Below are 22,798 nucleotides of genomic sequence, written 5' to 3' on the forward strand. Positions count from 1 at the left end.
GTACACATAAGTACACAAAAGTTGTAGGGGTCAGAATATGGTGATGAAAAGAAAAAAATAATATATATATATTTTTCAAGGGTTTTAAAACTAGACAAGTGTGGTATTGTTGTAATTGTACTGACCTGAAGAGTGAAGGTGACGGGTAGAGATGAGCGAATTTCATATTTTGAAATTCGTTTTCGGTTCATGTTTTGGTATTTACTGAATTGCATTATGGATTCTGTTACCACGGGAGGACTCCAGCATAACCGTTATTCAGGCCATAGACTTCTATTATGACGGAATGAATAATGAATGCCTCTAAAGGTGGTAACGGAATCCATAACGCAATTCAGTAAATACCACAACACAAACCGAAAACAAATTTCAAAATATGAAATTTGCTCATCCCTATTAACAGGTCAATTTTACAGTATTAAAAAAAACTGTGGCATAATTTTGTTTTGTTCTTTTCTAATTCCTCCCCATTTGTAATTGTAATTTTTTTCCAGCTCCCCACTACATCATTTGCAATATTACCATATATAGTGCAATTAGAAAGTACAACTTGTCCTGCAAAAAAGTTGTACTTTCAAGTTGTACTTTCTAATTGCACTATATATGGTAATATTGCAAATGATGTAGTGGGGAGCTGGAAAAAAATTACAATTACAAATGGGGAGGAATTAGAAAAGAACAAAACAAAATTATGCCACAGTTTTTTTCCATGAATGGAAAAATAAAAAAAAAAGTTATGGCAGTTTCTGGTTACTGTTGACCAATGTGTATATAAGATGACTATATGGCACTTACTAATATAGTCTTTGAAATTATTTGTCATTTTTTATATTTCATTAGGAATACCCCCTTGTTTGCCAAGTCTTTTGTGCGGTCCACAAAGAGGTACTGTACTTAAAATTGCTACCAATAGAGATTCATGTGACCAGAAAAATCTACTCTATTCAAATACACTGCACTTGCCATCTGCTCTTGCAATGTTGGGAGTTTAGTGGATGTGCAGTGTGTTTGAATAGAGGAGTCCTCACATAGAGGTGATTTCCCTGGTCACATGACCCTCCATCAGCAAAACGAGCTATTATAACTAATGTAAGGTATTTGAGAATATTTTTATAATTATTTTAATTTTCTTAATTGCCAGACAATCCCTTTAAAGGGGAGCCCTTGATTCTCCATTTCACCAACATGACGGCATATATAAATATGGAGATTGACCTCAATAGGTGTAGGAACAGAGTAGAGTTAAATTGCCCATCCCTTGATCATTCCACAATGTTTCCTGTCCCTACAGTAGACTGGGCAAAGAAAGGCCTTCCTGCATGCCAGGGTTGTGAAGAGTGGATTACTTCTATTTTTGTTAATTTAAAAAGAAAAAATACCAGGTTGGTGTCTTATCTTTAAGGAGCTTCCCTGGAGTCCCCTGCTCACTGGCGGTTATATACTAAGCTGTGCTGCCGGAATAAAATTGCCTCACACCAGTTCATCGCGTGCCTGTCTCATAGGCTGCTGCATCCTCCTTTTTATTAGTGGGATAAGCTGGAAACATAGCACTGACACCTCAGATTCCCATAGATCTCTGGCATTTGACGTCACATCTGGGGAACAAAGCAGCATACTCGATTACCTGGAAGTACGCATACTGGAATTGACGTCCACTTTCAAAAAGACCAGCGGAAAAGCCACTGAGCTTCTGATGAGGTCTGATTTCGGATGAAATTCGGGTAACCAAGTCTCCAGCAGCCGTTCCCTAATGATGCGACCTCGATGAGCTGGTGCATTGTCATCCAAGAAGATTAAATTAGGCCTTCGTTGTTCATGATGATGTTCAAGTAGTATGGGCTTGTCACTGTACTATTCACAAATTATAGGGCAGTTCTGTTTTAATATCCCATGGAGTTCTGTATTTGGAATAGGACTCAAATCAATCCAACTTCAGACACAAAATGAGGCTTAGTAGTGTGTGTGGTCTCCATGTACCTGCATGACCTCCCTACAACGCCACGGCATGCTCCTAATGAGGCGGCGGATGTTCTCCTGCGGAATCTCCTCCTAGACCTGGATTAAATCCTCATTCAACTCCTGTTGCAACATGGCGTTAGTGGATGGAACGAGACATCATGTCCCAGTGGTGCTAGATTGGATTAAGGTCAGGGGAACGGGTAGGACAGTCCATAGCATCAATGCCTTCATCTTGCAGGAACTACTGATACACTTCAGCCACATGAGGCATAGCATTGTCATTCATTAGAGGAAACCCAGGGCCCACTGCACCTACATATGGTCTTAAAATGGGTCTAAGGATCTCATCCCTGTACCTAATGGCAATCGGGGTACCTCTGGCTAGTACTTGAAGGGCTGTGCAGCCCTCCAAAGAAATGCCTCCCCACACCATCACTCACCCACTGCCAAACCGGTCATGTTGGAGGATGTTGCAGGCAGCAGAAAGTACTCCATGGCGTCTCCAGACTCTGTCACGTCTGTCAGTGTGCTCAGTGCGATCCTGCACGGTGTGGGGCTGTAAGCGCAACAACAATTGGTGGACTTGGGGCCCTCATACCACCCTCATGGAGTTTCTGACAGTTTCAGCAGAGACATGGATATTAGTGGCCTGCTGAAGGTCATTTTGTAGGTCTCTGGCACTGCTGCTCCTGTTCCTGCTTGCACAAAGGAGGAGGAGGTAACGGTCATGCTGCTGGGTTGTTGCCCTCCTACGGTCCCTTCCACGTCCATTGGAGTACTGACCTTTCTCTTGGTATCTGCTCCATGCTCTGGACACTGTGCGGACAGACACAGCTAACCTTCTTGCCACAGCTTGCATTGATGTACCATCCTGGATGAGCTGCACTACCTGAGCAACTTCTGTGGGTTGTAGACACTGCCTCATGCTTACCTCTAGGAGTGAGAACAATTACAAATAGAGAAATAGTCTTTGGTCACCACCTGCAGAACCACTTCTTTATAGGGGTTTCTTACTAATTGCCTATCATTTTATCTGTTCAATTTGCACAACAGGAGAAATTGATTCATAAACGGACAGGTGTATTTCACATAAGTGTGATTGACTTGGAGTTACATCATGTTGTTTAAAGGGCTTCTGTCACCCCACTAAAGTCTTCTTATATTTTTTTTTTGCTAGTTACATTCCTTATAGTTCGATGTATGAGAATATAATGTTATTACTTACTTTCATTTGGCCGTTTCTTAAGAAAACAAAGTTTTATAATATGCAAATCAGGTCTCTACCAGCAAGTAGGGCGTCTACTTGCTGGTAGCCGCCGCAAAAAAACGCCCCCTCGTCGCGTTGATTGACAGGGCCAGCCGTGATCTCCTCCTCCGGCCGGCCCTGTCAGCATTTTAAAAATCGCACGCCTCTTTTCATTCGGCGCAGGCGCTCTGAGATGAGGAGGCTCGTCTCCTCAGAACTCCCTCAGTGCGCCTGCGCCGATGACGTCTTATCTTTCGGTGATGTCATCGGCGCAGGCGCACTGAGGGAGTTCTGAGGAGACGAGCCTCCTCATCTCAGAGTGCCTGCGCCGAATGAACAGAGGCGCGCGATTTTTAAACCCCAACCGTGGACCTAATTATCTACATCGCGAGCCATCACATAAATGCAAAATAAGAGCAGCATAGGACGCGCCTGCATACATGTCTATATTAGGGGCACCAGTGATTATTAAATAGAATATATAAATAATATGATGTAAAATCAATAAATATAGCCCAAATATACATATATATATATATATATATATATATAAAATAAAATGAAAAAAATTAAAGATGTGGTGAAACAGGTGACATAAATACCTAAAAATAATAATAAATACATAATCACAGTAATCAATAAATCCATGATTATAGTAAGGGGACATACAGTGGCTGTAAAAAATCGGGGACATAATCGCAGTAATCAATGAATCCATGATTATAGTGAAGAACATACAATAATTGTAAAAAAATCAAATACCGTGCTAGATTAGGGCCAATAATCCATAATTAGCATAACCATAAATAATGATCACAGGGATAAAGGCATGCGATGCTAGTGAATTTATGACAACATACAAATGCAATATTATATGAAAAAAACAATAATCCATACTATTAGTAAAGTGCAGTAAAAAATTACTGCGTAAAATGTACATTATATACATAAATCAAAAAGTGACCAGCGAAATAACCACCAAAGAATATGAATCACCAATATAACAATACGATAGATGTGATAACTACAAAGAGGAAAGGGAAAGGAGGGAAGGAAAAAGGAGTGGAAAGGAAAGGGGAGGGTAAAAAAGAAAGAAGGTAGACAGGAAAAAGTGGGAAATAGAAAATAAATTGTATGCCTCAGTATAATGTCAAAATACAGCAAAAGCTCTGATGGTGGGAACACGACCAGATAAAGAAAATCCAATACAGTAGTAGGACGCCACATCCACTCACTTCCCACCAGATCCACTACTGTATTGGATTTTATTTATCTGGTCGTGTTCCCACCATCGGAGCTTTTGCTGTATTTTGACATCCAGGGGCATAACTATAGGGGAAGCAGGGGAAGCGGCTGCTTTGGGGCCCTGACCCCGAAGGGCCCCATCCAGAAGGAGGAGGACTAAAAGACTTTGTCAGGGCCCCCTCAACAGTATTAGACAATTAAATGATATACAGCGACAGTATAGACAGTGTAAGAACAGCTGCCGGGCCTGGTCTGAGAGAGCGATCTTTACTAGCCACAGGAATGAGGGTGGCATGAAAGGAAGGGGTTGCGAAAAAATTACTGGGGGAGTGGGGCCCAATTCAAAAATATGCTGTGGGGCCCAATCATTTCTAGCTATGCCACTGTTGACATCTATACTGAGGCATTTTATGACGCACCTGACATACAATTTCTTTTCTATTTCCCACTTTTCCTTTTTTCTGTCTTTCTTTTTTACCCTTCCCTTTCCTTTCCCCTCATTTTTCTTTCCTCTTTGTAGTTATCACATCTATCGTATTGTCATATTGGTGATTTATATATGCATATTCTATAGTGGTTATTTCACTGGTCACTTTGTGATTTATGTATATAATGTACATTTTACGCAGTAATTTTGTACTGCACTTTGCTAATATTATGGATTATAATTTTTTTTTCCATATAATATTGTATTTGTATGTTGTCATAAATTCACTAGCACCTTTATCCCTGTGATCATTATTTATGGTTATGCTAATTATGGATTATTGGCCCTAATCTAGCACTGTATTTGATGTCTTTGATTTTTTCACAATTATTGTATGTTCTTCACTATAATCATGGATTTATTGATTACTGTGATTATGTATTATTTATTATTATTTTTAGGTATTTATGTCACCTGTTTCACCACATCTTAAATTTTTTTCATTTTATTTTATATATATGTATATTTCTATGTATATTTGGGCTATATTTATTGATTTTACATCATATGATGTATATATTCTATTTAATAATCACTGGTGCCCCTAATATAGACATGTATGCAGGCGCGTCCTATGCTGCTCTTATTTTGCATTTATGTTATGGCTCTCGATGTAGATAATTAGGTCCACGGTTGGGGTGTGTGCTTTATGTTGGCGATCTGTTTCTCCTCCCCCTCTGTGATGCGCGCGTGTCATCCGGCACCTCGCGCCTGAGCGTCCTCAAGCCATTACCGCCTGATCAGGTGACTAAAAATCTTCTCCTGGGCAGAAAAGAAAGTGGAATCTATAGCAGTGGTTCACCTCAGGAGATCTCAGAACCAAGTAGCGGATATTCTTAGCAAAGAGAAATTGGATCAGGGCGAGTGGTCACTGAATCCGGAGATGTTCAGGATTAGTGTTGAGCAAGCTTGTGTTTCAAGTTCGGCCTACAAAGTACAGGTTATCCAGGAGTTGTTATGGGTTCCGCTACCACGGACCATAACTTTTAGTCCGATGTAGCGGAATTCTTAGATAACTCGAATCCTTTTCCTGTGCACAGCAAAGATAAAGACTGAAGAGAAGCCAGGCTGCGCAAACAATGGGATTAAGGCGAGTTAAATTATTATTATTATTTTAACCCTGTCAGCCCTATTGTACTATGCGTTCTGTATTAAGAATGCTATTATTTTCCCTTAGAACCATGTTATTAGGGAAAATAATAATAATCAGGTCTCCATCCCGATCGTCTCCTAGCAACCGTACGTGAAAATAGCACCGCATCCGCACTGGCTTGCGGATGCTTGCGATTTTCACGCAGCCTCATACACTTCCATGGGGCCTGCGTTGCGTGAAAAACGCACAATATAGAACATGCTGCGATTTTCACTCAACGCACAAGTGATGCGTGAAAATCACCGCTCATGTGCACAGCCTCATAGAAATGAATGGGTCCAGATTCAATGCGGGTGCAATGCGTTCACCTCAAATTTTATTTATTTATATGTGATCTGCAATAAGCTGCCAATCAGCTGGTCAAGTCAGCGTGAGTGTCTGTGCAACTTCTATCCGTGCTCACACTTGGACTATAGAACAATATCGAGTCCATGCTGTGATTTTATAGTGGATATTTATTGATACATTTCCACCATTATTGCATGGATTTTGTTTTTAAGGCATTCACTCTGTAGTAAAAATGTAGGTCAGTTTTTGTGGTTCAGATTACAGTGATGGTAAATTAATATTTTTCTTAAAAAAGGCAATTCTGCCATTTACATTTCTTTTTTGTTACACCATCCGCTATATGGAATGCACACTTCTATAGCTTAATAATTTGGGCAGTTTAGGGGGCAGTGACACTGTTTAGTTTCCATTGCCAAAAGCTGCCCAAAACAACTTGTAGGTGAGGGTGCCAGCTGTCAGTCCCTCATTGATCTATTATTGAAGACGTATCCAAAGGATAGGTCTTCAATATCTAAAAGCTGGAATATCAGTTTAAGTTTCTATTTGAAACAACACAAGAAATAAACTACCGCTGTATAGTGCTGTGCACCATACTCTCTGAACACGTCAGCGCCTAGATGAGGAGTATGTCACACTCTACACTGCCCATTTTTACTGACACACCTGCTTTCAGGTACACTAATATCAATAACTATGCACTACTGTACAAACTGGCTTGTTTGTGACAGGATTTGTGCACAGTGTGAGCCTTCCATCAGAGGAAAATGCTTATGCTCTAATGCAGTGGTGGGCAACCTTATTAGTAAAATGAGCCAAATATCGACAAAACAGCGATTTTTATTTTTTTGAGAGCCAAATTTTTTAAACTTAAAATATATAGGAAGGTACATTGTTATTTACTTCATAAGGGTATTCCTAACCATCTGAACATACCTTTCTCAATCCTCGACACTACATCTTCTTTCACTCCACAACGTTTTACCCTATAAGACGCACATAGGTTTTAGAGGAGGACAATATGGAAAAAAATATTTTTCATTACACCTCAGGTCAGACCACTAATCAGAACCTCAATGTTTGAAATCTCTTTTGAAATTTGAAAAAAAGGAACTTGGGCGTTCTGTACCAACGCAACGCTGTCTTAACAGAGTTTTCTTGGATTTTTATGCACTTGGAAAAGCCGTGCGAAGATTTCTGAATCCATTTACTGTCAGTGTCACTAAATTCAAGGTGGAGTTCTTTTCCCCACTCAGCAATCCAGGGCGGTACGCTAGAATAGCTCTCACTTAGAATCTGCCTATAAATGAGGGTGGTGCATTTATGAGGTAAATTTGGCAGCAGAACATAATCAGGGAGAGGGGTAAATTTGGAAATCATAAACTGCCTACAAGCATTCTCAAAGTCATTTCTTTGAATGAAATCTTTACCAAGGGCAGGTACACCCGAGAGGGCAGTATAAAAGTCGGAAATGATCTGTAACCCTTTCAAATCTCCTAATCTGTCATGTGACATTGATAGCCAAATGTCTGATGGAGATTTAATTTGTGGGAACAGTAGTGTGGGGATAACTGAGATAGGAGCTAAGGGAGAAATCTTGTCCTGAGCAGATGTTAAGACCAAAGACTTATGGCAAATATGCAGCATTCCTCTGGTGAGTACGCTATCTACTTTGGTCCCTTCTCCTGTCCTCTCAGGTGTCCATAACCTATGGAACAATTCCTTACCCAACAGGGCCAATTCTAAATCTACATGCATAAAGAATGTCTCTTGTCTGGCCAGTTTAAGCCACCTTTCCAAACTAATAGCCTGTATATAGGTTGATAGGTCAGGGAGGGAGATACCCCCATGTTTCTTTCTTCGGGAAAGAAGGCGAAAGGACATTCTAGTGCACTTCTTATCCCACAAATAACTGCTCATGATGGATTGTAGTTTATTAATGAAACTAACAGGTACCGATATGGGTAGGGCTCTCAAGGTGTACATTATCAGCGGCAGGATGTAGGTGGTGAGGACATTTTTTCCTGCCTAGCCAGGTTAGGAAAGGAGAGCTGCTCTTAGAGAGAATAGAAGTGACTTTGGAGAGTAGCAGGGGGAAATTAAGACTAAACAACAACTTGGGGTCCATCGGGATCGTCACCCCCAAATATTTTATTGCTTGTGTAGGCCACTTGAATGGTGTGAGGGCTTTGACCTTTGTACGCAGGACAGCTGGGAGGGAAACGCCAAGGGCCTCCGACTTATCGAAATTTATCTTAAAATTTGAGATAACCCCAAAAGTTTCGAAAATCTGCATAACCTCCAGCAAAGCCTCTTCAGGATTTGACAACAGGAGCAGTAAATCATCAGGAGCAGTAAATCTGCCTAGTTTCACTCCTTTGATCGTGGGGGATTGGCGGAACTTAAGAAGAAGCATCTCTAGGGTGAGTACAAACAAGGTGGGGGATAATGGGCATCCTTGACGAGTATCGTTTCTAATTTGGAAGGCGTTTGATAGGGTGCCGTTGACTAGTACTCTCGCAGATGGTGCAGAGTATAGAGTATAGATAGCTCTGATGAGGCCTTCAGAGAAGCCAAAGGCTTGTAGTACTTTCTCCATATAGGCCCAGCTAACCCCATCGAATGCCTTCTCCACATCTTTGCCCAGGAGTACAAGAGGGGACTTAGATTTGATGGAGTGGGTGATCGCATGTATGACTCTACTGATATTATGCCTACCCTCTCTACCTGCAACGAAACCTACCTGTTCTTCACCCACAAGCCCAGGGAGCAACCCTGACATCCTGCTGTTAAGCAGTTTAGCCCACCACTTCAAATCCGTGTTCAGCAGTGAAATCGGCCTGTAACTTCCACATGCTTCCTTATCCTTCCCTTCTTTATGGATAATCGTTATGTGCGCTTCCTAGGCTTGTGGGGTCAGAGAGCCACCTGTAAGGAGGAGATTGCATGCCGTGACAAAATGTGGGACTAAAATATCTTTATACTTTTTATAATATGAGCTTGTAAAACCGTCAGGTCCGGGACTCCTGCCTGAAGGGATAGACATTAGAACCTTTTCTACCTCTTCCGTTCTAAACAGTTGAAGCAGCTGATGTATATCGACCTCAGAAATTCTTGGGATGTTAATAGAGCTAAGGAACTCCGACGTGCGTGTCTCGATTTGCTGGCTGGTGAGGGGTATTGGGAGGTTATACAGATTTGAATAAAAGGAGCAAAACTCCTGAGCTATCGCTGGAGTATTAATAAGTCGGGGGCCTGAGGCTGATTTGATGGCTTGAATAAAGGATTTATTTCTTTGGTTCTTAATAAGGTTGGAGACTAACTTAGAACCCCTATTCCCATGAAGGTATTGTTTGAAGCGCAATACGAACATTCAAAAAGTCAGTGACCTTATGCCTCAAGCACTTAAGCAGAACCTCAATGTTAATAAGACCTCCCTGAGATCAGATCCCAAAGTAAATTACCCCCTCAATCAGACCTCAGATAAGAGCCCCATGCCTCTCATCATCCCCATTATCAACCATGATGCCTCTCATCATCCCCATTATCATCCATGATGCCTCTCATATCCCCCATTATGATTCTCATCACCTCATTGCCTCAGATCAGCCCCAAGTTTTATAAAATAAAAAAGCACTTACCTCTCCGGCTCCTGGATGCCGCTGCTCCTCACCACCCGCACTCTGTGTTCCTCCTGCTGTCGGCTGTGCTGTGAACTGGCGTGCACAGAGTGACGTCACAGAGTGCCTCACACTGTGCGCAGCCCTGCACAGCCTACAACCGAGGACCAGGAAGCGGTGAGTACAGAGCCTTCACCGCTTCCTGGTCTTCACCCTCCTACCTATTTTTGCTATGGGCAACGAAAATGCTATCGCACTGTACATGTGAGCCCGCACCTGGAAGAGCCAATATCAGGGGGCTAAAGAGCCGCATGTGGCTCTAGAGCCGCAGGTTGCTGACCACTGCTCTAATGTATAGCACTGCCTCAGTATGTATTTCGCCCATAGGGTGCGATTGAAAAAAAATTAATATTCTGCCCAATATATTTTTTTGTGTCTGTCGCGGCCGGGCATGTCACTCTGCAAGCCAACTGACCAAACACATAGAATGGCAAACTGCATGAAGACTACTGCAGTCACCACTGATTAACCACAGACATATGCAGCAAGCACACAAAGTACCTTATGCAGAGATATGACATTAGAAGGGAGAAAGCTTAGGCATTGTCTGCCATGCTTTGACATGACACCAATGTTTCAGAGAGTGCTTAGTTTATTATATGAAACTAATATACTGTAAGGCCCCAGTCACACGTCCGCAATTTCGTTCCGCAAATTGCAGACCCGCACTTCTGGGTCCACAATTCCATTCCCGGAAAAAAAAGAACATGTTCTATTCTTGTCCGCATATTCTATTAGTGCCGGCAATGTGCTGTCCATTGCCACTGCCCTTGTTTTGTGGATCCGCAAAACACGTTACGGACATCTGAATGGAGCCTAACTCTGAAGGCTCATACATGAGTAATTTAGTATACAATGTAGTAGATCATAATACACTAAAAAGCCTTCAGACTCCCTATAGTAGTGGAGGTATGGAGCTTTGAGTTACCACCCTCACCCCACCGTGTGTTGCATTGCTAGGTCACCCTGGATGAGAGAAGTTTACATGGTAGGATTTAAAAGATTAATCAAGAAAACCAAATGCCAATTATTGAAAATATATACACTGTGTATATTTTTTTATTGGGATGTCCACCCACAGTTTTTGTTTTGAAAGTACCATGTTTGTTAATATGGTTTAACAAATCACATTCAAACATAGTTTAAAAATTCTACCCTGTATTCAAGACGTGGATTTTAAATTCTGGCGCATGCCATATATATTGCAGGACTCTGCTGAATTTCAGCATGAATTTCATTCACTGCAGTGAGTAAAAACCATGGCTCAGTCCACACTAAAATTTGCATGTAACACATGCTAGTTTCATTGAGAATTTTTATTTGTTTTTGCTAATATATTTACCATCTGATATGGACATGAATTGGTAACGATGAAATTTTCCCTGAAATGGCGTTACAAAAAAAAACATACTTCATCCATTTGAGAGCTGCAGCTATCTTGCTTGAAGACCCGCACATGATCTCGTGTGCGGTGATGTATGACGTCACCATGCACCGCGCTAGATCTTCAAGCATGATTGCCGTGGCAGCCCTTTCATGCTCAAATAGATAAGGTAAGTACAATAATTTATTTTATTTTATGATTAACCCCTGAAAAGCCTTAATATTAATCTCAGATGCTGCAATCAGCGATGAATGTGGCATCTGAGGGATTCATTGATGGTGGGTGGCACAATCACCTGCTACTTACAAAGAAATGCGCTTTGTCACAAGGTGCAAGCAGCGTTCGGGTGTCCGCCTGCTGAGCGGAGCGGAGCCCAAACGCTGCCAGACTGATGCATTCTGAGCGGATCCGCATCCACTCAGAATGCATTAGGGCTGGACGGATGCATTCGGGGCCGCTTGTGAGAGCCTTTAAACGGAACTCACAAGCGGAGCCCCGAACGCTAATGTGAAAGTAGCCTTAAATGAGCAGTGTCATGTTATATTTATAGTTAGTAAGAGTATAGCGATACAAAATGAATTCCAGTGGGAAAAAAAACTACATTCTGGAGTTGTCTAGGGACAGCAGCTATATAAGCAGACTGAAAACATGAGTGCGAATGTTTGATAGCAACTGTTTTTGTCTTGAGTGTGTCACCTAAGATAAAATGGCTTTAGATTCTGAGACTGTAGGAGGAGACTACATTAATTCAGTTTATCATTTTGATTGTATTGTTAGTTTTTTTTTCTATTCCTTTTTTTTTATGTAATCCCCATTATCAAATATGTGCTCCATGATTGACAAGGTCGTCCAGTGCACATATTTTGAAATGTATGTAGTCTTGAAACAGCCGTTTGAGGGTGCATATTCTGCAAAATGTGAGCAAATTGCATGTTTAGAATCCCAGATCATGTATCTTAACCCCTGCCATATTTCACCTTAAGGAGCAGGCCATTTTTTGCACATCTGACATGTCACTTTATGTGGTGATAATTTTAAACCGCTTTTACTTCTCCAAGCCATTCTGAGATTTTCTCGTCCTATATTGTACTATCATGACGGTGGTAAATTTGAGTAAAAATATTAAATTTTTATTAGTAAAAATAAATAAAAATTTAACCAAAAATTGGGAAAAATTTGCCATTTTCAAAATTTTAATTTCTCTATTAAAAAGTAATACCTCATACAATAGTTATTACTTTACATTCCCCATATGTATAGTTCATGTTTGGATCATTTTGTAAATTATATTTTCTTTTTTGGGACGTTAGAAGGCTTAGAAGTTTAGAAGCAAATCTTAAAATTTTTACGAAAATTTCCAAAACCCAATTTTTAACCACTTCACATCTGGGCCATTTGCTCACTTCCTGACCAGGCCTAATTTTGCAAATCTGACATGTCACTTTAAACAGAGCCTGGAAACTTTAGGCCGGTAAGTTTAACATCTGTTGTGGGTAAACTGTTTGAAGGTTTTCTGAGAGATGCTATCTTAGAGCATCTCAACGGAAATAAGCAAATACCGTATTTTTCGCCCTATAAGACGCACCGGCCCATAAGACGCACCTAGGTTTTTGGGGAGGAAAATAAGAAAAAAAAAAATTTTAACCAAAAGGTGTGCTGTGTGTTTGGTGGGTTTGGAACTAATGGTGGTCTGTGGATGGCACTATTACTGGGGATCTGTGGATGACGGACACTGTTATGGGGATCTGTGGATGATGGACACTGTTATGGGCGGATCTGTGGATGACGGCCACTGTTATGGGGGGGGATCTGTGGATGACGGACACTGTTATGGGGGGGGGGATCTGTGGATGACGGACACTGTTATGGGGGGGGATCTGTGGATGACGGACACTGTTATGGGGGGGATCTGTGGATAACTGACACATTTATGGGGGGGGATCTGTGGCTTGCACTGTTACAGGGGGGGGGGTCTGTGGCTGACACTGTTACAGGGGGATCTGTGGATGGCACTGTTACAGGGGGGATCCGTGGATGGCACTGTTATGGGCTGGGGGGGGGGGGGTCTGTGGGTGGCACTGTTATATATGTGCCATCTACAGACCCCCCCAGGCCATAAGTGCCATCCACAGATCCCCCCCCCCCCCTGTAACAGTGCCATCCACAGATCGCAATCCGAACCGCCCCCCACCCCCCCTCCTCCCGCCCGCCGCACAAAATATAAGTTGTCATATTGAATTAATAGTTATTAAACATGCCCCCCAACTCCTATTACTACCTTTCATCCTAATCGCTGCTGTAGAAATCAGGCAGGCAGGACGGCCGGCCGGCGCGTCTCACTGACGTCACTTGCCTGCGCCGCCTACTTCATTCATAAAGTAGGCGGCGCAGGCACGTGACACGAGTTGCGCTGCCGCCCGCCCCCCTGGCCTGAATTCTACAGCAGCGATTAGGAGGTAAGGTATTAATAGCAGTTGGGGGGCATGTTTAATAACTATTACTTCAATATGAGATCTTATATTAGCATACCGGAGCGGCGGGGCGGTGCTATACTACACTGACTGCACCGCCCCGCCGCTATTGCCGGCCCCCAGCTCCTCCCAGTCCCTCCCCGAGTCCCCGCTCTGCTCATACATCGCAGCTTGCGATGTAAAAGTGGCAACATTCGCCCCATAAGACGCAGGGGCATTTCTCCCCCATTTTGGGGGAAGAAAAAGTGCGTCTTATGGGGCGAAAAATACGGTAACGCCTTATCAGCATGGCTTCATGAGGCATCGGTCATGCCAAACTAATTTAATCAGTTTCTATGAGGAGGTAAGTTCTAGACTTGACAGCGACGAATCAATGGATGTCGTATATCTGGACTTCTCCAGAACATTTGACACTGTACCACACAAAAGGTTAGCATATAAAATGAGAATGCTTGGACTGGGAGAAAACGTCTGTAAGTGGGTAAGTAACTGGCTCAATGATAGAAAACAGAGGGTGGTTACTAATGGTACACACTCAGATTGGGGTCACTGTCACTAGAGGGGCACCTCAGGGGTCAGTATTGGGCCCTATTCTCTTCAATATACTTATTAATGATCTTGTAGAAGGCTTGCATAGTAAAATATCAATTTTCGCAGATGACACTAAACTGTGTAAAGTAATTAACACTGAAGAGGACAGTATACTACAGAGGGATCTGGATAGATTGGATGCTTGGGCAGATAAGTGGCAGATGAGGTTTAACACTGACAAATGTAAGGTTATACACATGGGAAGGAATAATGCAAGTCACCCGTACATACTAAATGGTAAACCACTCGGTAACACTGGCATGGAAAATTATATAGGAATTTTAATAAACAGCAAACTAAGCTGCAAAAAACAGTGTCAGGCAGCTGCTGCCAAGGCCAATAAGATAATAGGTTGCATCAAAAGTGGCATAGATGCTCGTGATAAGAACCACTTTACAAATCGCTAGTCCGACCACACATGGAGTACTGTGTACAGTTCTGGGCTCCTGTAAACAAGGCAGACATAGCAGAGCTGGAGAGGGTCCAGAGGAGGGCAGCTAAAGTAATAACTGGAATGGGGCAACTACAGTACCCTGAAAGATTATCAAAAGTAGGGTTATTCACTTTAGAAAAAAGACGACTGAGGGGAGATCTAATTACTATGTATAAATATATCAGGGGTCAGTACCCATCATCTATTTATCCCCAGGACTGTGACTGTGACGAGGGTACCTCCTCTGCATCTGGAGGAAAGAAGGTTTGTACACAAACATAGAAGAGGATTCTTTACGGTAAGAGCAGTGAGACTATGGAACTCTCTGCCTGAGGAGGTGGTGATGGTGAGTACAATAAAGGGGTTCAAGAGGGGCCTGGATGTATTTCTGGAGCGTAAGGAGGGGTCGTTGATCCAGGGAGTTGTTTTAAAAAAAAATAATAGAATTTTAGAAGTAATTCTTGAAATTTTTAAGAAAATTTCCAAAACCCACTTTTTAACCCCTTAAGGACACAGGGCGTACAGGTACGCCCTTGTGCCCTGGTACTTAAGGACACAGGGCGTACATGTACGCCCTGTGCATTTTCGATCACTGCCGTGCGGCTGGCAGTGATCGGAACCCGGTGCCTGCTCAAATCATTGAGCAGGCACCTAGGCTAAATGCGCGGGGGGGTCCCGTGACCCCCCCATGTCGGCGATCGCGGCAAACCGCAGGTCAATTCAGACCTGCGGTTTGCTGCGATATCTGCAGTTTATGATCCCCGCGGTCCCTGACCGCGGGGATCAGAAACTTTGGGATTCAAAACCTTGTCCAGTATTCCTCCCCCTGCACCCCTGAGTTATTTGGGCACGGTGGGAGGTGCAGGGGGAGGGTTGCGGGAGGCGGGCGGTGCGGTAGGCGGGATCGCGATCCCCCGTCCGCCTCCCATTGCGTAATCGTTGGCGTCTAGTGGGTATACCAGGGTGCCAGCACATTGCTGGCACCCTGGTATAAACGGCTGACATCGGTGATGCGATGTCAGCCGTTTAACCCTTTCCATACAGCGGTCCGTACGGACCGCTGTATGGAAAAGGTTAACAGTAAGTTGCGGCTCCCTCCCTCTCCCATCGGGGGGCTGCTGTGCCTTTGCAGTCCCCCGAATGGAGAGGGAGAGAGATTCCAGGCAGCCCCCCAAGTCCCGTCCTTACCCTTCCCCGTCTGCGCAGCTCTGGCCACTACTGAGCAGACGGGGAAGGTTCCCATGACAACAGGACGCCTTCTCAGGCATCCTGCTGTCCATGGTTCTGAACAGATCTGTGCTGAAAGCATAGATCTGTTCAGACAAAGTGTAAAATACAGTATAGTACTATATATTGTACTGTACTGTATTATGTAGACATCAGACCCACTGGATCTTCAAGAACCAAGTGGGTCTGGGTCAAAAAAAAAGTGAAAAAAGTGAAAAATAAAGTAAAAATCAAAAAACACATTTATCACTGATTAAAAATGAAAGAAATAAAATTCCCTACACATGTTTGGTATCGCCGCGTCCGTAACGACCTGATCTATAAAACGGTAATGTTACTTTACCCGAACGGTGAACGCCATAAAAATAAAAAATTAAAAACTATGATGAAATTGGAATTTTGCCCACCTTACTTCCCAAAAAAGGTAATAAAAGTGATCAAAAAAGTCGCATCTATGCCAAAATTGTAACAATCAAACCGTTATCTCATCCCGCAAAAATCATACCCTACCCAAGATAATCGCCCAAAAACTGAAAAAGTTATGGCTCTTACACTATGGAAACACTAAAACATGATTTCTTTTGTTTCAAAAATGAAATCATTGTGTAAAACTTACATAAATAAAAAAAAAGTATACATATTAGGTATCGCCGCGTCAGTATTCACCGGCTCTATAAAAATATCACATGACCTAACCCCTCAGATGACCACCGTAAAAAAATAAAAATAAAAACGGTGTAAAAAAAGCCATTTTTTGTCATCTTCCGTCACAAAAAGTGTAATAGCAAGCAATCAAAAAGTCATGTGCACCCCAAAATAGTGCCAATCAAACCGTCATCTCATCCCACAAAAAATGAGACCCTACTTAAGATAATCGCCCAAAAATTTAAAAAACTATGGCTCTTAGACTATGGAGACACTAAAACATTTTTTTTGTTTTAAAAATGAAATTATTGTGTAAAACGTACATAAATAAAAAAAATTGTATACATATTGGGTATCACCGCGTCCGTGACAACCTGCTCTATAAAATTACCACATGATCTAACCTGTCAGATGAATGGTGTGAATAACAAAAAAAAAAAAAACGGTGCCAAAAAAGCAATTTCTTGTTACCTTGCCGCACAAAAAGTGTAATATAGAGCAACCAAAAATCATATGTACCCTAAACTTGTACCAACAAAACTGCCACCCTATCCCGTAGTTTCTAAAATGGGGTCACTTTTTTGGAGTTTCTACTCTAGGGGTGCATCAGGGGGGCTTCAAATGGGACATGGTGTCAAAAAAACCAGTCCAGCAAAATCTGCCTTCCAAAAACCGTATGGCATTCCTTTCCTTCTGCGCCCTGCCGTGTGCCCGTACAGCAGTTTACAACCACATATGAGGTGTTTCTGTAAACTACAGAATCAGGGCCAGAAATAATGAGTTTTGTTTGGCTGTTAACCCTTGCTTTGTAACTGGAAAAAAAATATTAAAATGGAAAATCTGCCCAAAAAGTGAAATTTTGAAATTGTATCTCTATTTTCTATTAAATCTTGTGCAACACCTAAAGGGTTAACAAAGTTTGTAAAATCAGTTTTGAATACCTTGAGGGGTGTAGTTTCTTAGATGGGGTCACTTTTATGGAGTTTCTACTCTAGGGGTGCATCAGGGGGCTTCAAATGGGACATGGTGTCAAAAAAACTGTCCAGCAAAACATGCCTTCCAAAAACTAAACGGCGCACCTTTCACTCTACGCCCCGCTGTGTGGCCGTACAGTAGTTTACGGCCACATATGGCGTGTTTCTGTAAACGGCAGAGTCAGGGCAATAAAGATACAGTCTTGTTTGGCTGTTAACCCTTGCTTTGTTAGTGGAAAAAATGGGTTAAAATGGAAAATTAGGCAAAAAAATGAAATTCTCAAATTTCATCCCCATTTGCCAATAACTCTTGTGCAACACCTAAAGGGTTAACAAAGTTTGTAAAATCAGTTTTGAATACCTTGAGGGGTGTAGTTTCTTAGATGGGGTCACTTTTATGGAGTTTCTACTCTAGGGGTGCATCAGGGGGCTTCAAATGGGACATGGTGTCAAAAAACCAGTCCAGCAAAATCTGGCTTCCAAAAACCATACGGCGCACCTTTCACTCTACGCCCCGCTGTGTGGCCGTACAGTAGTTTACGGCCACATATGGGGTGTTTCTGTAAACGGCAGAGTCAGGGCAATAAAGATACAGTCTTGTTTGACTGTTAACCCTTGCTTTGTTAGTGGAAAAAATGGGTTAAAATGGAAAATTAGGTAATAAAAGGAAATTCTCAAATTTCATCCCCATTTGCCAATAACTCTTGTGCAACACCTAAAGGGTTAACAAAGTTTGTAAAATCAGTTTTGAATACCTTGAGGGGTGTAGTTTATAGAATGGGGTCATTTTTGGGTGGTTTCTATTATGTAAGCCTCGCAAAGTGACTTCAGACCTGAACTCGTCCCTAAAAATTGGGTTTTTGTAAATTTCAGAAAAATTTCAAGATTTGCTTCTAAACTTCTAAGCCTTGTAACATCCCCAAAAAATAAAATATCATTCCCAAAATAATTCAAACATGAAGTAGACATATGGGGAATGTTAAGTCATCACAATTTTTGGGGGTATTACTATGTATTACAGAAGTAGAGAAACTGAAACTTTGAAATTTGCAAATTTTTCCCAATTTTTGGTAAATTTGACTTTTTTTTATGCAAAAAAAAATATTTTTTTAACTTTATTTTACCAGTGTCATGAAGTACAATATGTGACGAAAAAACAATCTCAGAATGGCCTGGATAAGTCAAAGCGTTTTAAAGTTATCAGCACTTAAAGTGACACTGGTCAGATTTTCAAAAAATGGCCTGGTCCTAAGGTGTAAAAAGGCTGTGTCCCTAAGGGGTTAAGGACCAGTTCAGGTCTGAAGTCACTTTGTGGGGCTTACATAGTGGATACCCCCATAAATAACTCCATTGTAGAAACTACACCCCTTAAGTTATTCAAAACTGATTTTACTAACTTTGTAAACCCTTTAGGTGTTCCAGAAGAATTAAATGTAAATGGAGATCACATTTTTACATTTCACTTTTTTGGCAATTTTTCTATTTTAATCCATTTTTTTTATTTAACACATTGAGAGTTAACAGCCAAACAAAACTCAATATTTATTAACCTGATTTTACAGAAACACCCCACATTTGGTCGTAAACTGATGTAAGGGCACACAGTAGGGCGCAGAAGAAAAGGAGCGCCATATGGTTTTTGGAAGGTAGATTTTGCTGAACTGGATGCCATGTCCCATTTGACGCCCCCCTGATGCACACAGTAGAAACTCCCAAAAAGTGACCCCATTTTGAAAACTAGGGGATAAGGTGCCAGTTTTATTGGTACTATTTTGGGGTACATATGATTTTTAATAGCGCTATATTATGTTTTTTGTGAGGCAAGGTAACCAAAAAATGGCTGTTTTGGCACTGTTTTTATTTTTTACAACATTCATCTCACAGGTTAGATCATGCACTATTTTTATAGAACAGGTTGTTACGGATGCAATGATATCAAATATGTCAACTTTCTGTTGTTTGTTTAAGTTTTACATAATAAAGCATTTTTGGGGGAAAAAAATGTTTTTTTGTCTCCATTTTCTGAACTCCATACTTTTATTTATTTTTTCTGCCGATCGTCTTGTGCAGGGTCTCTTTTTTTTTTTTTCCAGGAAGGATTGACGTTTTTATTGGTACCATTTTTGGGTAAATAGGATTTTTTTTTTTTTTATCATTCATTCTTGGTTGTCTTAGCAGTTTATATTTTATTTATTTTCTCGCACATATTCATTGTGGGACACAGAAACCGTGGTTATAGCTATGTCCTCTAGGAGGCTTTGATACTAGTAAAAGTTGTTAGCTCCTCCTCTGGCAGCTATACCCCCTCCAGCCTGGAGTGAGAGCTTCAGTTTTTTCTTGTGTCAATAGGAGGCAAGACCTCCCTGCTTTGCTGGGATCTCCTGAAGATTTAGTATTTTAGTTTATTTTTTTCCTTCTTTTTCAGATGGGAAAACAGTGGACGCTTCGCCTCCCTGTACAGTGGACGCTTCGCCTCCCTGTTTTCCCGGGGTCGAGTTGCGGCAGTGCCGGTTATCCGCACTAATGCCTCCCCCACAGAAGTCAAGGTGGACCAGGGCAGCCTCGCTCCCCTGCATCCCGCCAGCCATGGGGTCATCCGTCCAAGTCCCTCAATTCCAGCGTCCTGCCACTACGGTGCCGATAGCTGAAGGGGTGACCCTGCTGGAACGAGAGGAAGGGTGAGGATGGCGGCTGGACAGATAAGTAGATGACATAGAACCCCCTCCGCCGCCAGCCTGCCTGCCCGCTTGTCAGTCCGCCCACCCGCCTGCTTGTCAGCCCGCCCAACCATCTGGCTCAGAACCTCCAAGGATTAATTCTTAAAAGCGGCAGCAGTTTACAGCAGGGGCACAGACAGCATCAGGCAGGGTCGCACAGTGTCTCTGTGAAAAGCGATTCACTTAGTGCTGTGGCACAGACATGTCCACGATCGAGGGGCGGAGCCTAGCGCTTACTGCGCTGTCAATGCCGATAGTTTGAGGCCATGAGTGTCTGGGAGTGCTCGATCACACATGCACAGGGGGAGCTCCCCGACACTACCGCACAATCCACCCCTTCCGGTAGCGGACGCGCTACAGTGAAGGGAGCGCAGCTCCGAAGGGGGTTAACTGTGGCACGATCGGCCAAGCAACGCATCGGTGTTCCGGCCCGCGTGTTTTTTCTGTTGGCCCGCGTTCATTTAGGTCTTTTTCGCTGGCGTTCTGCTCCGGTCCCTCTTCGCCCCGACCGACGGACTCGGTCGGCCGTGTGCGCAAGATGCAGATCCAGCCACCCCCGCTGCAGCAAAAACAGGAAAGGGAGCGGCAATGTTTTCCCCTAGGTAGGATCGCAGGTCTGTGCATTATGGTGTTAATAGCGGGCGCAAATTATTCCCGCCACTCCCCCGGAAGCACTTGGGGGCCCCCCCCTTCCTCAAGGCAGCTTAACCCCTTCTGGCCAGCCAACTCCTGCAGCCTGCTCCAGATACTCTGAGGATCCTCAAAGGCACCTGTAAGTTAAAACAGTTAACCCCTTCCTGCCATTCTGCATACTTGTCGTTTGGGCATCCTAGTTTTCTTATCCTCTGCCTTATCACCACAGGCCACCTTCACCCCCCTAACTGTGTGGTACCAAGCAGGGCCTGTGTCCTATACGGACAATGAGGACCTCTCATAGTTCCCTATCCAAGGGTTGTTAGTTGATAGAGCCTCCACCTCCGCAGATCCAGTGAGGACAGCCGGAGTGTTCCCATTCCACCCTCCGAGGTCGTCTGCTTGATCAAATCCACCCGTGCCATCCTGCGCAGAACCTCTGGAAGTTCCCATTCCAGCCTCCGGGGTTGTCTGGTTGATAATCCTCCATCTGTGTGATCAAGTGGAGATCCTCTGGGAGTTCCCATCCATCCTCCGGGGTCGTTCGGTTGGTGCAGGCTCCGCCTGCCCACTCCAGTGGAGGGACCTCTAATTCCCACTCCACTATCTGGGTAATTAGTTTATGTATTCCCACCTGCCTCGCCTACAGCCGCCATGGGCAAGCTTTCAAACGGTTGAATCTGCATGTGATGGGGTGAGAGCAGAACATTCTCCTCGGCCACCTCCGCACCCCCCCCCCCCTTTCCCTCCCTACGGTCTTGCTCAGACACACCACTCCATTCCTGGAGAGGTTCGGTCCGGATTGGGGGGGGGGGGGTCCTTTCGGCTCTCTCTCTTGAATCCTTTGCAATCTTAATGTGTCCACGGTAGCCAGCAGTCCTTGTCGTCTGCATTACCCCCTCCTTCAGGTGGAGTATTGCACCACTGCTGTATACAATACTACCGTGGGCATTATAGTTTAACTAAATGCTAGAGCGCTGTTTAGTGACGCCAGCAGGTGTTTCCCCCTTCTTGGGGACAGTATTGCATTCCACGGAGTACAGTATTTACCGTATGGATTGGCCGGTTCTATACTGGCATTATCACCGGTTAGTGTTTACTGTAGGCATTGCCCCTTCCTTGGTGCGGTAATTGCACTCCCACAGGGTACTGGATTCACCATATGCATTGCCCTTCCATAAACGGCGTACTCTCCCTACTGTTGCATCTCTTCCTGCCGTAAGCATTACCAATTCCGCTGGCAGCACTTGTTGTAGGCGTCACCCCTTCCTTAGGCGGAGTAATTGCACTACTACGGATTCAGTTCTTGCCTTATGTTCTGCTCCCTGCGGTAGGTGCACTAAGTACAGTTACACTGGGTTTAGTGCTGGATATATGCTCCCCCCCCCCCCTCTGTAGGTGGCGGCCTTGCATCTCCACTGGGTTCTGTCCCTGCCGTATTCATTAGTCTTTCTCCCATCTCCGTGCTTCCTGTTGCATTCCCCTTCCACAAGTGATTCAGGGGCATACCTCAGCAGCTTAGATTGCTACAGTTCTACACTACGGCTCTAGATGCCTTAGCTTTTTTGGGGTAAGCGAGGCAACAATCGATACCCGCGGATGCCGGTGCTCTGCATCTGCGGTGTATGGGTGCCGCCAGTGGATACAGTCGCGGTCTCCACTTGGTAT

General features: G+C 43.2%; 1 protein-coding gene across 2 annotated transcripts in view; it reads left to right on the forward strand.

Moving 5' to 3' along the window:
* The window catches only part of LOC122946563 (scaffold attachment factor B2-like), a 461,735-nt gene extending 460,275 nt beyond the window's left edge, over positions 1–1,460 (forward strand). The window contains exons 14-15 of one of the 2 annotated variants that reach the window (XM_044306283.1): positions 841–885; positions 1,403–1,460. In XM_044306283.1, the coding sequence (XP_044162218.1) occupies positions 841–885; positions 1,403–1,445 (88 nt within the window). In that variant the 3' untranslated portion in view covers positions 1,446–1,460. Of the gene's footprint in view, positions 1–840; positions 886–1,141; positions 1,171–1,402 lie in introns of those variants that run through there. The other variant, XM_044306291.1, reaches the window with a different exon arrangement.
* Positions 1,461–22,798: the final 21,338 nt, after the last annotated feature.

The sequence above is a fragment of the Bufo gargarizans genome, chromosome 1 (assembly GCF_014858855.1).
Source record: "Bufo gargarizans isolate SCDJY-AF-19 chromosome 1, ASM1485885v1, whole genome shotgun sequence".
Lineage (NCBI taxonomy): Eukaryota > Metazoa > Chordata > Amphibia > Anura > Bufonidae > Bufo > Bufo gargarizans.